Source organism: Heterocephalus glaber, unplaced genomic scaffold (assembly GCF_053883595.1).
Source record: "Heterocephalus glaber isolate CG9 unplaced genomic scaffold, H.glaber_assembly_v1.0 deba00000546, whole genome shotgun sequence".
Classification (NCBI taxonomy): domain Eukaryota; kingdom Metazoa; phylum Chordata; class Mammalia; order Rodentia; family Bathyergidae; genus Heterocephalus; species Heterocephalus glaber.
Genome location: NW_028258147.1, coordinates 27,237,406 through 27,253,534, shown reverse-complemented (window position 1 = coordinate 27,253,534; position 16,129 = coordinate 27,237,406). Strand labels below are relative to the sequence as shown.

The 16,129-nt window shown below is 39.6% G+C and overlaps 1 protein-coding gene across 6 annotated transcripts in view; it reads right to left on the bottom strand.

Moving 5' to 3' along the window:
* Window positions 1–16,129, bottom strand: part of Ica1 (islet cell autoantigen 1) — a 156,121-nt gene that overhangs the window by 28,412 nt on the left and 111,580 nt on the right. For all 6 annotated transcript variants that reach the window (XM_013078877.3, XM_013078879.3, XM_013078878.3 and 3 more), the window contains exons 7-8: window positions 11,133–11,258; window positions 9,866–9,964 (exon numbers count right to left, since the gene is read on the bottom strand). In XM_013078877.3, the coding sequence (XP_012934331.1) occupies window positions 9,866–9,964; window positions 11,133–11,258 (225 nt within the window). The remainder of the gene's footprint in view (window positions 1–9,865; window positions 9,965–11,132; window positions 11,259–16,129) is intronic.

The window sequence follows — 16,129 nt, the reverse complement described above, 5'->3', positions numbered from 1 at the left end:
TTTAAATCAGAAAAATAATAGTACCATTTATATAAGGTTTGGAAAACTTATTCATAATTCCATTCCTCTAAAATGATGAGTTATTATTTTCTTTGAATTTATATACTACTATATAGTAGAATTTACATACTACTTCTATAACTGGAACCACTGGTTTCTATATAGACCAGATGTCCTCTTACTGATATAATTTATGCAGATATTCATACTCAAAAACGTTTATTACAGTGGAGTGTCTTAAATACTTAAATTAAAAAATATAAAAGTGCATCCATTCACCAATATTCAAATATAGAGTCAAGGTCTTCTCTTGGAGTATATGTCCCTGAGTGGAGCTCTGAAGAACTATATCTTCTTTCATAAAGCACACCTGTAAGGCACTGCCATAAGTTTTAGTAACTCCAACTTCTGAACACTTAAATGAATACATTCATTCAAGAAATAGTTTTTGAGCACCTACTAAGTGGTTTTGGTGTTTTGGATTCACTACAGAATAAGATAGAATTATCAGCTAGTGATAGGGCAAGGCAGACAATTAAAATAGAGGGATAGAAAGTGATTAGGTCATTACTTCAGTGAGTAGGATCTGCTCTCTTAGAAGTGACATTTCAACTGAGAGCTAAATGACAAGAAGGAGCCAGCCCTGTGCAGCTCAGGGAGAAGGGGCCCAAAGGCCCGAAGGTGGGAATAGCTTGGCTCCTTTAAGGAACAAAAAGGTTGCCTCTGGGGCTGCAGTGTGGTTGGCAAGACTACAAGCATTATGAGACCAGGATAAAGAGGCCAGCAGAGTCACACAAGGAGAATATTCCTGTACTCAGATTCATCAATTGTTAACATTTGGCCCCATCTGTTTGCTCATTTAGTCTCTCCAATGCATGACAACTCAATGCAATATATGATCCTCAGCTACAGCCTGGACTGGAGGGAAAAATGCTAATGTGAACAGAGTCAGAACAAATGGACAATGGATATGGGTTGTAGTCTAATGGTCATGATTTTTTAAATATATACCAAAGCATCCAGTAAAAGCAATGTATGAGTGTGAGTGTGTGTGTGTGTGTGTGTATGTGTGTCTGTATGTTCTGGAAATGAGTTGCCATGATCAGAAGTTTATCAGATGTCAAGGGCATATTCTTTTCAATAGATCTGCCAATCACAGCATTACACACACACACACACACACACACACACCCCTCCCTCATGGTAGATTTATTCCCCCACAGGAATAGTCAACTCTAGTCACAGTGAAGCCTGGAGTACTTTCAGCCGAAGTTCTGATGGCTCCCAGGACTCACTTTTTAGATTCTGTGACTCCTGCCCAAGCCCCTGGTTCACTCAATTATCTTCTCATTGTGTTTCCTTTTTATCAATCAGTGATATGCAAGGCCAGGCCACATCTGCTTCAGTGGCAGTGCAGCACTGCCACAGCCCTTGCCTAAATCCCTGAGATGCCCTTGACAGCTCCACGGTTATCATCCCTTCTGTCTCCAGCCTGACCTCCCCTCCTGACCACACTTGAGCAGCTCTCAGACAATCTCTTTGTAATGTAAACCACTCATTCCTTCTTTTCAACCCCTTCCCCTGTTGGGCCATTAGCAGGGACTCAATTGTTGGCTCCTGTCACCACAATCATAGTTAAGACACTATTGTGCTTCCCACACAGAATGGCTGCAGTTCCAGTTGCTACTTTAATTTATTATTAATAATTCCTGTGACAATTCTGCCTCTCTCCCCACATCACCACTGTCTCTATAACAATTTGGTTTCTGCAGCTGGAGAAAGGTGCTAAATATGTGCTTGTTGGTTGATAAATGAAAGCATGTAAGGTTAAACTGATAAGAATTAGATCTCCTTAGCTAGGAGACTGAAAGGCTCAGGGGAATAATATGAAAAGACTTATAAAACCACAAGCAAAATTAATATGATCAAATGGGCTTCTTTATTAAATATTGGAACTGGGACCCAAGGGCAATCTCATGTACACACACACACGCATATGCACCTCATGTACATAAACATACACATAAACACGTGTACATCCACACACTAGTTTAACTGAGATGTAATTCATATATCATAGAATATGAACATTTTAAAAGTATACTTTGACTTATACTCACAAAGTTGTACAACCATCATCATAATCAATTTTAGAACATTTTCATGAGGTATCTCTTGAAGCAAGAAAGAGTTTTTAAGATTAAATTAAGCTAAATACTCTTTCTATATAGCAAGGAAAAAAGCAAAACCACATATGGAACTTGTTTCTTACAAAAACTGGTGTACACTGAAGACATAAAAGGAACTCTGAAAGATCATGAACAAATCCTATCCCCTTGCTTCCCAAAAATCTGTTCCTGCGTGTGACTGTCAGATACAGGACATTCTGTAGGATGGAGAGTACTCTCCCCAAATTGGATGACAAAGCTTCAACCTAGGGGAGGGAGGTGGAAATTAATTCTTTAGGTCTTTAAGTGGTGAAGTCCACCACTTAACCCTCCAACATCATTACAGGTCAGGGATGCCAGTATTTTCTATGGGACAGGAACAACTGCTCAGGTGAAAGAACAGAAGAGGTCCAGCTGGCTGGGTACAGATGAGGCAGCCGTCAGACGGAAGTGTTTCCAAACCTTGGCCAATGGAAGCCACACTTAAATCCATGTCCGGAAATGAGAACTAGTCATTTTTATTTCTAAATCCCAAACCTGCTAGTTCTTCATTAAAGTTGCTTGTGAAAAGCACTGAGTATTAGCAGCATAAAGCAGCACACAATGCTGAAAAGCTTCTCTGTAGAGGGAAGAATGTTTTCAGACTAAGTAACCTTCCTCGGTTAAAGGTGCACCAACATGCTAACAGTTTCCATCAATGCTTAGTTTCAGGAAGCACACACATAACATATAAGATCAGTGAGACAGAGGAAACGTGCAGACCTAGCTTGCAAAAGTGTCTCAGAAAGGAAACAGCTTAATACAATAATGGGAGTTACTACTTCCTGTATTAGGAAAATAAAAGCAACAGCAACATTCATCGGAATGAAAGCAAAAGTACTCAGCAAATTCCCCAGACAAAAGGCCAGCAGCCAGTTCTAATAACCTACATTTAATGTCTAACTTAGACAGCTAAGTCACATTTCCTCTAAACTTTAATTATGCTAATTAATTTTCTTTTGCTCCTTTCCATTAATTATGCTATATACTTCTGAAGATGCCAAATAATTATCAATACAATGAAATAAAAGTGCTCAAAATAGTAGGGATGGTTAAAAGATGCTGAACCCAGTTGGGTGTGTGCATGTTTGTGTTTATATAATTAATAGCACATGAGAAATAAAAAGCAGAGGCCACAATGTGTACAAGCCACACAACTCATAGACACTTAGCACATATGTTCCCTTCACTCCCTGATCACATACTTAAGACATTTAAAAAGAGAGCATATAAGAAATGCTAGTAATCTAGGACTACAGGTAATCTTGAGTTGTACTGTAGAACAAAAAAGTAAAAGTAAAATTAGTGGAAAATAATCGTAATCGTAAATAAGACCTGTAATCTTATTAAAATAAGATGGAATGGAAAGTTGATAATGGGAAGGCATCATAGTGTCCAGGAAAAGATGGTTTTTGGAAATAAATCGAACAGTACTGTGACTTGGACACAGGCCTCTGTTTACCCATCAGAACAATAGAGGCAATGCATACCTTTCTCGGGACATTTGTGAGGATAATCTAAGAGAATGGTCCTGCCAAGCACCAAGCTCAGAGAAAGCGCCAAAATGTACTGTCTTATCAATGACTTTGAAAGGTCTAGTGGGAAGCAGAGGTCTTAAGTGCTCATCTTGTGTTAACCACTGCAATCCATGTTTTACACATTTCATTTAATCTACATAAAACCTGGGCAAACATTGTATGCCTGATTTACTGACATGGAAATGGAAACTCAGAGAGCTGAAGTAACTTGCCTCAGGCCATTAAACCATACATGGGTAGAAGCAATATTTGAAATCAGGTGTTTAAAATTCTACAACTTGTTAAGAAATGGTTTTGAAGAACCAAGCCAAGAATATTTACACAATTCCCCTTCCAATGAGAAGTCCTGAGGAGACCCAGAGGACCTCTCAAACTCTGACATGTCGCACGTTCCCAGAGTATCTGCATGATATCTTTTTGCCTACAAACAAACACTTCAAAGTGTTAATTTTAATTGAAGGTTTATGGCTGTATTTTTTAAAGGTGGCATTTCTGCTTTCTTCTGCCCACCTGCCTCATAGCCAGAAGTGCCTGTGAGAAACAGCTCATGGCAGGGTAGAAAAGGCCTATGCTTCCCTGTTCCCAGAGCTACTGCACACCACATGTGACCTTGTGCAAATTACCCGCTGCCTCTGAGCTTCAGTTTCCACACATGAAACTTGGCAATGAGACCAAGTGCAGCCAATGTTCCGAAGTACACTTGAAGGCACTTTCTATATGTCAGTGCCGAACCTACCAGTGTCATTAATTATAAAGTCAACCTTAGTACATTCAAGCCACATATATCACATGACAAACTCTCCTAGACATTATTTCACCTCATCTTTAGCAGAGGGTCTGGCCCAGAGTAACTACCTACACAGCGGTAATATGTTTTCCTTTCCTTTTAGAGAGGAGGTAGGAAGTCAGTAGGTAGGGGAAGGAGAAAACCTATGCCACTGTGAAGAGGGCCTGAGCTACCAGCTGCCTTGGAGAACTAATGCCAATCACCATACGGCAGAGATGAAGAAATGACAGGTGTACTCTGGCTCATCTACCTTGGATTTCAGTGATGGCCTTGGTCAGCTCATCGCTACCCTCCTCCCCAGTGACTTGGATGCATCCCAATTTGCTGTTTCCAATGGTCTGGACTGAAGCAGCTTTGGGGGGGGGGGGAAAGAAAGAAAAAGAAAAGGAAAGGAAGGGGTTGGCGGTGGGGTGGGGGGAGCATTGCTAAATGCCTTGTAAAGTAATGACACTGAGAGAAAACTTGAAAGTCTGAAGGGCTATTCTGGATGCTCGCCATGAGTAATTGCCTTGTTAGGACTGGTAACTAAAATAGCATTGCAGGGATATTTACCCAATTTTCATAAAAACTATTATGGTTTTATTTTCAAAGCAAGTAACTACAGAGCCATGCGGCTTGTCGGTAAATGTTCAAATGATTAACTGAGAAATGTGGAGGTGGGTGGAAGAAGGCTGCTAGGCATACAAATTTGAGCAAAACAAAATTTAGAAAAGGATGTTTTTCTGAATTTTGAAAGCTGAAAGCATTTTGGTCTACACAATGATGTTCCATATAACAGTACTGAGACCTATACCCAAGAGAGAAAAAAAGGAAACACTGGTACATCTGTTTCAACAGTTGTTTTTGAACATACTCAGAGTTTGGTTTCCTTAGAGTTAAAATCTTGGCACACACTGGGAGCCAGTTGCAAAGCCAAATTGCATTTGTCAGAGTTAGCCCTGTTGCAGAGATGGCAAGCCCTCCCGCCTTTTTGGCTTGCAGGCCTGGTGGGAATTATGTAAGCCCAGACCAAAGCCTGGAGGGATGAAGGACAGGCTTGTGAATGGAGCTTCTGCAGTGTCTGTGGAAGCCAGGGATGGAACAGGTTGGATTGGTGAGACCTTTCATTCCACTGCCATTCACAGTCTTGTGTGTGAAATTCCCTATGAAACTACAATCTAGGCTAGAAATGGTGAGTAAGAAAGCAACTTCCACTGGGCTACTGAGCCTTGTGACCTTGACGAGTCCTCCTATATGGATACTTTCAGTGGCTGACTTCTAGCTTTACAACAGAATCCTCCATATATTCCTCCCCATTACTACCACAATGTCACTGGAAACTTCACTGCTACCTGTGCCACCACCGCTGCCATCTCGACCATCATCATGACCACTGTAGCTGCCTCTCTCTTCAGCACCACCAGCCCTACTACCACTACCGGGCAGCTGGACATGGGCAGAGCAGGACTTACAGCCTGATTTGGCTGGCTCCAGAGCTTGTGCTTTATAGCATATCCAGTGAATATGAACAGCAAAGTCAAAAACTCGGTGAATCTTTAAAAAACACTGGAGTGGAGTGTATCATGGGATTATACTTTACTACTGGCCATTTTCATTGAACACAGGCACTCTGATGTCTTTAAAAATACAAATGCATGCTTTCCCTTCAATTAGCCCACCAAAGAGTGTGTCACTGCTCTGAAGGGAGAATCATTTCTCTATAAAAGTGTCCATTTCAACCCACTGCCAGTGTTCCAGAGAGAAGGAAATGGTCACTGATAGAAATGGAATTTTAGATTTTTCCAGGGACAAGCCACTTGACTCCTGAGGAAGGGGCTATTGTAATTTTTTTGGCTGATGCCTGCTCTCGATCCATGGGGAAGCATGTAAGTAAGTGACATCCTAGAAGGAAGTAAACACAACCACATCTGAACGTTGGCAATTTAAGACTCGGTAGTGCTTTCCTAACAAGACAATTCTATTTAATTTTCAAAATTGCTTTCAACTCTTAGTCTAAATTACTTTTTCAAAGTAAGGACAATGCTTTCAAGATCTGGCAAGTAACATTCCATTCCTATCCCCATGACTTGATAATTTTAACCATGTGAAAGACAGTCCTAGATGATGTGGAATCAGTATAAATTTAACACATTAATGACGGTTCATGTCAAATATGCATGCTTAGTAAGACTGTAGTGAGTTCATAAGTGTTTGTTGCTTGAAAATACAAGATCAGAATTGCTTTTTTAAAAATTAGAAACCACTTAGAAGACAGAATCTCTGCTTTAAATTCAAGATGTTACAAGGATTAGATTTAAAAATTGTCTGTAATATTACATTTCAAGCCTAAATTTTCCATAAAGTTAAAATGCTACAAAAATGCTAATTTTGTAATAGATGCTAAAAATTACTATAAAATTAAAATGATGAATGACTATATCAATTAAAGTAGAATCAACATAATCATATGAGGCCAGGGCAAAAAAATCAATAGCTTTGTCACATAAAGTATTGCCACAAAATGTCTCAACTGTCACTAAGGTATTTTTTCAAGTTGTATGAGGTACAGGCTCACTTTACTTTTATAATAAAATTTTTCTGTTAAAAAATCTATCATGTATTTCTTAGGGAAAGAAAGGTTCATTAGAAGTAAAACTTTGAATTTCCAGGGGCCCGATTTATACTCATGTAATACTGCAGTGTTCTCCAAACGGGACGCACCAAGTGTTTAACACATTAATTATCATCCTCCATCAAGCATAAAACTAACAGTCAGGAAATACAGCTGCAATGGCACAATTACCAACACACTCAGAATATACCCTGAAGCAAAGAAAACAAATGGCTTGCTTTTCATTAACAGAGCTTGGCAACCCTCTCAAAGACAATGTTTTCTTTCTAGTCCAAGTCCCAAAAGGCATTTAAGGGGGCTATTTGGTTAGGTAAACCCAGAGAACAAATTAATTGTAAAAACATCTATTTAAATTTCAAAACACACATGATCAATACACAGTGCCTTTCAAAAATTATATATATGTTAAAAGGTGATTTGATAAAATAAAAATCTTATAAATATAGGACATGCAATTTTAAAAATATTGGGGCAAGAGGGTTGGGTAATCAAACAAAATCCTCATACTTGACCATGACACAGAAGGTAATAATGGTTTTCATTTTCATGTTTTGTGACATAAAATTTGATATTCAAGTGCTTCTATCTATAAAACAATAATGAACAGTGTATATTGGATTCTAGTACATCAAATTTGAGCCCAAATAAATAATTAGCTATCAGCTTGAGATTCTAATATGTCATTATTGAAAGCCTAGGTGAGTAGTATTCTGGAGAGATAATAAAAAAATGGTTTGTTTGGTTGGTTTCCAGACAGTTATTTTTAATATTACTATAAACATCATTATACTTTAACAGATGTATTTTGTCTACTAAGATGATATTACAATTAAACAATGAACTATTACTTAAGCCCTAATTTAAGGAAGGCTCTGGGGATATAAAAGGCAATGGAGAGTCATCTGCCCAAAGTATTTGTAATTATGTCCCGAACCATGCATGGCTGTCAAACTTTTGCTAAATTCTCTGTCCAGAAATCCTCTCAAATAATCAGCTTGATTCTCTCTGCAGGGCAAATAGCACGGCAAAAATTAAGGAGCCACATTTTCTTCAGCACAGGAGGCCAGGAATACACATATGTGTTCTTCCACGCTTGTGGCAAAACCTCAATGTCATGAATTAATGTTGTACTTTATAAGCAATTAACTCAAATATGAAATTCTTTTAAACTGTATTTGGGGAAGGCCCTATTTCATCTTTCAGCTGGCCAATTTATATTATGGACAGTTGTCTTTCCAAAGACAGATAACCTTTGGTGTTGTATATGAAATAAAACTGGATGTTCTGAATTTGCATTGTGGAAGGGTCACCCTTTGGCTTGGGCTGAGGCCTGGGTAAGAACTGGGTGAATTGCACGAGTTTTAACTTAACCAATCCACCTTCGTCAGGATAGTTACCTACAAAGGTGCTGAAAGCAACAGTAAATCATGGGGAAGAAATGAAGCCTCTATCGGCAACAGTAGCAGTGCCAGTGTGACATGGGAAGGCTGCTAGCCTGCTCTAATGTTCTGTGGACAGAACATTAAGAGGATTCATAAGACGTAAACGGTCCCTCCCAGGACATGCTTATAGTTGACAGAACAAAATAGTACATATTCTGAACACATTTACTAAGTGGCGTATCACTGAGTGCCAATGAGTGGGTGGCGGGGTTGGGGAGGGACCATGAGGACCAGCTTCATGGCCAAGTATTCTGCCCAGACCAGGTTGGGTGCATCAAGGGTGAGTGGGTTCCCCTGGGACCCTCTGGGACCTTCATTTTAAGGTCAGGCCTGCAAAAGTTCGGTCTCAGTACTTTAATAGATGCAATGGCATTATAAACATTTTAAAATTAGACATATTTTAAGGCTAAACAGTAGCTTTTTAGTATTTTGATGTTTTGTCAAGAAAGGTGGTAAGACTCAAACTGCCTGGAAAATTACAAGCAAGGTGATTTGAAGATAAACTTGAGTTAGGTCTTGACTGATACAGTGCTTTCAAAGATGTGATCAGGCAGCAGGCACCCAGTGTTCTCTCTCCATCCCCAAATTCTTCTGAACCCAAGTCACTTCCTTGCCTTGAAATGCATTAATCTCTATTAAACATCAGGGAGAAAAAGAATTCTAGTTCAGCTGCAATACCAAGAATCAGATACTGTGCACTTATTCCTTGTTCCCTTCTCAGGTGGGAAGTCTTTGAGTTTAATGTTGCCTTTTCAATTAGAAAATATTATAGCTTTATTGGGAAAAGCCAATTTTGTGTTGGACTGTTTTTCAGAAGGGGGAAGAGAAATCTCTAGGGAGCGTATTTGAATAGAATACTAAAAAGTAGAGCTGGAGGGTGTGGCTAAGTGGTAGAGCACTTGCCTAGCAGGAGCAAGGCCCTGGGTTTGATCCCTAGCAATGCAAAAACAAACACAAAATAACTTGAATATATGGCACTTGGTCAATATTCTCTGTAGCAATGTTAAAACCATAATTTAAAGGAGAGGGCCAATTCTAAGACTTAAGTTCACCACATTTACCTCCACATTTATCTCCCAGTAATGAGGCTCAGTTTGTTTTTTGGACCCCTGTGCACACTCAATCCTGGCACAGTGTACAAGACCCTCCCAGGAAGCGCAGTTCTCTCTTTAACAGTTGCATTCTCGGAATGAGGGTGCTCATGAGATAGAAACTGCTTGTAACATAAACAAAACTTGACTTTTTGTAAGGTTCTCTAGTGGCTTCTCTGGCTTTCATACCTTTAGTGTGGTGAATTCATATGGCTGATAGCCTTTGAAGCTCTCATGGATGGCTGCCATAGTGTGAGAAGTTTTCTCCCAAAAGTGGAGCAGAGTGGTCTGTAAAGAGAGATGGTAAAGCTATTGCCATTTAGAATGCTCAGTGCTAGTCCTGGGCACTAGAGAAGTGTGCCTATCTGTAAATTTCAAGGTACCCTAAAATAATTCGGACTTATTTCTACACGAGCTGTACCCGCCACATACACCCTGTATTTCAGCCAAACTAAATGCTTGCCATGGATTGTGCTACTCCTACCCTTAGGACCTGCTCTTCTCTATTCTCCTTGTCTCCTTCAACCCGTCCTCCAAAACCCAGGGCTAATCATGAATTTAGTTTTTCGTTTGTTTTCAGAACTGGGGATGAACCCTGGGCCTTTGTACAGAGCTACATCCCCAGCTCTGTTTATCTTTATTTTTTAAATTTTGAGACAAGGTCTTGCTAAATTGCTAATGTGTCCAGGATGAGCTCAAATTTGTGATTCTCTTGCCTCGATCTCCCAGAGTACTGGGATTTCTATCCTGCTTGCCTTGAGAGCCCTCAACTAATTTGATTTCTCCCTCTTCCAATCCTTACTTGCATGCCTTTTTTTCCCACATAGTGTACTCTGGTTTGTCCTGGAGTGTTAGAAATTATAGTCAGACATTCCTGTCCTTAATTTCTTCCCTAAGCTTTGAGCTACTTCCAGACAAGGATGGTCTTACTAGTTTTCGTATTTCCTACAATACTCAATGTTCAGCATCCCACATTCAGTTGGTGTCAGCAGCACTGCTGAAGGACACTGCTGAAGGAACTCAGAGGCTGTTAGGGGAAATGAAAAGTAAGCACTGAATGACAGCTGGAGAAGCAAAGTATGATATGAGACATACAGGTACAACACTAAGTGAGGTCAGACCAGGCTTACTGAAGGGTGGGACTTTTCATGTGGCATATCAAAAAGAGTGGAATTTGGAAAAGCACAGTTGTTTTTGAGGGGAGGCTCTCCAAGCAGAAAGTTACCTCAGGGTAACTTCAGAGGAATGGAAAATTACAGTGTGTGTGCAAGGGAATGGTGGCTACTGTGTGGGTTCAGTTTGATTAAACTGTAGGACTAGATGGCAGAGATGTGGGGAGTCAATTATGAGGAAGGTATTTAGAGCTTCACAATGCCTGAACCATGCTCTGACCTCTAACATCACAATAGCTAAGCCATGCACCATATTTTCCTTGTGACAAACAACACTTGGTTACCTGGTATGTTGCTAGCATGTGAGACAAGAGATTGCATCTGCTTGCTCCGAGAAGATCCACTTTCTGACACACATCCATCTTCAGTTTGTCAAAATTTTTTTTTGCAAGGCGTACTTGTGTCTGTACCTATGAAAGGAAAAGGGAATTTCTGAACCACTCAAACTTCTCAATAGTTAAAATTTCCAGGTAAAAAAGTGGGGCTTCTCTGTTTTATATATGAAAACACCTTGAAGATTCTAGGCAAATGAGAAGATCCCACCATATTCATTCTTTACCTCCAAAGGACCTAGATGAGGGTATTGAACACTATGATTTTACAGCAGACTTACTGTCCTAATTATATTTTTCTTAGACTAATGTTAAAATTCTTGTCTTCTCAAGGCATTTACAAACTAACCAAAGTGAGGAAAAGTGTGGAGCCACACAGCATGCAATGCAATAATGTCTGCACAATGGTTTTCTTACAAGTGCTTGGAAACTGAAGACCTGTCCATCCTTCATTCAGCTTTCCTCAATGTTAACATCTAATATAACATTTGTTAAAATGTGGAAATTATCATTCATACTATCCTATTTACTAATCTGTACCCTTTATTTGGATTTCATCTGTATTTCTACTCACGTCCTTCTTCTGTTCTAAGAGCTAATCCTAGGATACCACATCAAGGAATTTGGGCCACAGTCTAAAAGTTATCCCCACTGATGAACTTTCAACTTTTATTACTGAATAATATATACTAGCAATCCTCCATCCATCCTTGATCGATACAGTAATTCAGGGAAGGAGTGAAGGCCCGGGATTAATTCATAAACGTCAATCCTTTGCATTATATCTTAACAAAACAGGAAGTTTTAAAATTTCATACAACTCCTTTAAAAATTGTGAAGTCAAAATTTCCCCTTCCTGTAATCCAAAGGGTCATCACACCATAATATGGTCAGTGAAAGCCAGTCCACTTTTTTCAAGACTGCTTTACTGAGGTATGATTGACATAGGAAAAGTGGTGGATATTTAACATATTCAACTTGTTGAGTTCAAATGTTAACTTGTCTCAGATAATTCATGAAGCTGTAGATCCTGGTGGGTAACAGGGAGCTGAAGCAATTGTGACTGCTGGAAATAGCTCTTTCATCGTAAGGTACCAGGTGGCATGGACAATGTCAACCTTGTTCACCATTTCATCACCTGGCAACTTACGACAAAGAGGTACTAAATACACACTTGCTGCTGACTGAAGAACTTTCTCAGGCTATTTCAAAAGATGTATATTAAAATATAATCTTTAAAGTTTTTTCGGAAGGGATTTCTTACGAAAATAAACAGGTAGACTATTTGCTATAAAGCACATTGATTTTTATCACTAATAGTACTAACATTCACAGTTTATAAAATTATAAGACACTATATAATAACAGTAAATTTAACAACTGATACAATCTACTTACTGCCTGCCAACACTACTGTATTTTGGGTGCTATGGTTACCTTCTCTTACTGACGAGAAATGAGAAGTTTCATCAGGGCAAGTAACTTTCAAGCAGAAATGACCCTCTCAAGTCAGCCTGCCTGGCTCCAAAGCCATGCCACACAGCCTCCCAAGCAACTGACACTACTTCTTGGAAAATGAAGAAACTCAAAATTATGACTCTATCCAGAAACACAAGTTTTCCCTGTAGGGGTCTATGGAACTAGAAAATAATGATGCCAGGGGCTAGGGATTTAGCTCAGTGGTTCCACCACCTGCCTTGAAAGCACAAGGACCCGAGTTTGATCTCCAGTACCAAAAAAAAAAAAAAAAAATGAAAATAATGATCCCATACATCCAACACCACATTGGTAGAACTCATACTCTATCACCGGAGCTGTAAGAATAGAATGCAGTGCTAGATAAAATTTTTCCTAGGAACTCCTATTTCTGTCTATAGATCTGGGAAGATTAGAGAATAGTAGTTACAAATGCTTCTCAAACTGACCACACCATGAGCATAATCCTGGAGTTCAATCATTTCTCACTGAGGAGATTAGAGGGCTATAGTTTAAGCTACTTGGGAGCTGTGGCTGCAGAAGGAGTTTGAAATGAGTTAGGTATCAGGGATTTTCTACCTTATTTAAAGAGGAGTAGGGAGACAGAAGAGAGAAAACCTGAGTTCCAGAGGGGAGAACTGGAAGTCTAGAGGAGAAAGTGTTCAGCAGTTGGCATCACCACTGCAAATACCCATTGGCCACTAGTTAACTTGCTGGGACCAGGAAGACCTCCTCAGCTGGGATCCTGAAAAGCCTCTGTCCTCATTCTTTTCCTCTGCAAGGGGAGGAAATGCACGTGGGGAGCAAGTGTCACATGTGCATTCATTCAACACATGTTTACTGAGTGCCTATTGTGTGCAGACCAGTGCTAGGCACTGTGAAGGAATAAGACACAAAACAAATAGTAAATATTTATGAATGAGAGCTCATTGTCATAAAGACTCCATAATCATTTAAGGAAGACAGACATTTAGCAATGGTAAGACAATGGGCAAGGTATAATAATACAGTTAAGAGCAAGGAACAGAGGTGGCACAAACAAGGGAATGATTATTGTTGCTGATGGTAGGGGCCGTTGTAGGATGAGGGCATCTAACTAATGATAGTAACTTTCCTGTTTCTCTCTGCTTTGCCCTGTAACTTCATAGTTTCCTCCTACTCTGACTCTGAGCTTGGCCACATGGCTTCCTTTGGCCAACAGGAGGCTAATAAATGTAATGAAACTGAAGCTTGGGAAAAAAATGCTACAATGAGTATACTTTTTGTTTTGGTTCTCTGAAATGACACTGAGGATAAGCTCAAGCTGGCTAGCTGGGGAGGTATGAGAGATACATGCACTGAGAGGCACAGGGAAGGGAGGAGCTCAGCCACCAGCCACTAAGAACAGAGACTGCCCCATAGCTGACCATCCAAGAGACCAGCAAAGAAGATCTTTGTGAGCAAAAAAGATCCTTGTTGTTCTAAACCATTGTATGTTAAGGTTACTTATATGTGGCCATAGGTAAATGACATAAACAATAAGGAAATAGTGAAGTCTTCTGAGATCAGAGGATATTTGAGGTGGGTCTTAAAGCATGACTAGGAGGTACAAAGCAAATATAAATCTACTATAAGACAGGGTTACTTACACAGAGGTTTGAGACTTTCTAGAATTGCAAATTCATTTTTTTTCAGGGATATGAATTTCATTTTTTCCTTCACATATAGTGCTCAGCTACTCACAGATAATCTTCTATCTTAGGAAAAACACTTGCTCATAATACAAAACTCATGAATTACTATAGTTTGAAATGTGCCCTAAATTTTGCGAGAAATTTGAAAGGTAATTTTAGAAAGCTAGAAGACGACTTCAGCAGTTGACCCAGTGAGCTCTGCAAGGCCATATGCTTTGTGTGTCAACAATGATTATTAAAATATTTAATGCACTGCTGAGTTCCCAAATGCTGAGCTCTTTCCCTGCCAAACAAGGAGGATGTTACACAGTTGGGCATTCTGAATACAGTAAAATTCATTTAATATTTTGTGCTCCACGTCTGCTCTATAAAACACATTTTTTCCAGCCTGCAGCCTGAGAATAAAACACTCAGGGTACTACCAAGCATAGGCCACCATCAAGAGTTTAATTTCATATGCCTCCAGATGCACTGAAGTGAAAAATGTTTTGATTATTTTTCTTTTCAATGCCAGATAAATTATATTCAATTACATAAACATCTTGAGGAGCTCCTGTGGTTTTCAAAGCTTTTTAAAAGTTTTTCACTAAAATAAATGTATCCTTTGTTTATTTCTTCATTTCTTTTACCCCACCTTTCTCCGTTTATTCCCCAAAGTCTACAAAGTGACTGTGGATATGAGACCCTCCTTAGTCTTGGGTCTTGCCTTTCCCAGGCCATAGAAACTCAATTTACCAGAGAAAGCAGCAAGTCTTGACTGCCAAACTATAAGGCACTTCTCTACTTATTCCTCCTAACCTGAAATTCTACCTCTTAGCCCCAACTTGAACTGCACAGAGTGAAGCCAAAGTTGTTTGTCCTCTCTTTAATCTGGCCTCATTCCAGTAAGAAAGACCTTTATTTTACTGTATAATCAAATAATCTGAGAGTATGTTTATATTTCTCTTAGTATTTTATTTTCTTTAAGGACAAAACAAAACAAAAATTCCACTAATTTTTAAATTTTTCAGGAGGTAATTCTGGTCCCTCCAACCATTCATTAGGCAAATATTTACCAAGCATCTCGTCCATACTGATAGCATAACACAAATGGAGTGCCCTCTGCTATCCTGGGTCTGACTGGCTCATAGCTATTTTCATGTGAGTGAAGGTGTAACTACAGATGGAGTGAGGTGTTCAGACTGACTCAGAGGATGTCCTCCAAGAACTACAGTGTCTAACTTTACCCTGAAGGACTGAGCACAATGAACTGCGCAAGGAGACAGAGCAAACCAGCAGCTACAGAAGCCTGTGCAAAAGCCCAGGCGTGGAAGGCAACAGAGCAGGTCCTGAAACTGACAAGAGGCTAGTGTAGCTGAGTTGCTCAGAACATGAAGTTTCCAAATGGAAGCAGGAGAGTGGGTTTGGGTCATACCCTGGAGCACGGCCTTGGTGTGCTTGGGATTTTCATTATTTTCCTAGTGGAAAAATACCAGAGGCTTTCAAGCAAGGAAGAGATGAGACCTTATGTTCAGTGTGAAAAAACTATTCAATGCAGTTTGGGGTGAGACTGACAGAGAGAGATAAAGGTAGATGAGGAGAGGTGTGGAAGCAAGGGGAAAAGTAATGGCAGTTTTGGACTTCAGTGATGATGCTGGATGTTGAAAATAATGCTCTGATCTGAAAGATAATTAGGAGGTAAAATAGGAGCTGGAGAGGGATTAAATGTTGGAGGTGGATGACGCTAATGTATCTGACCATCCCAAACCCAATGCTGCTGTCTGACTTGCCTTTCTACAGGCTGATTCTACTAATAATACC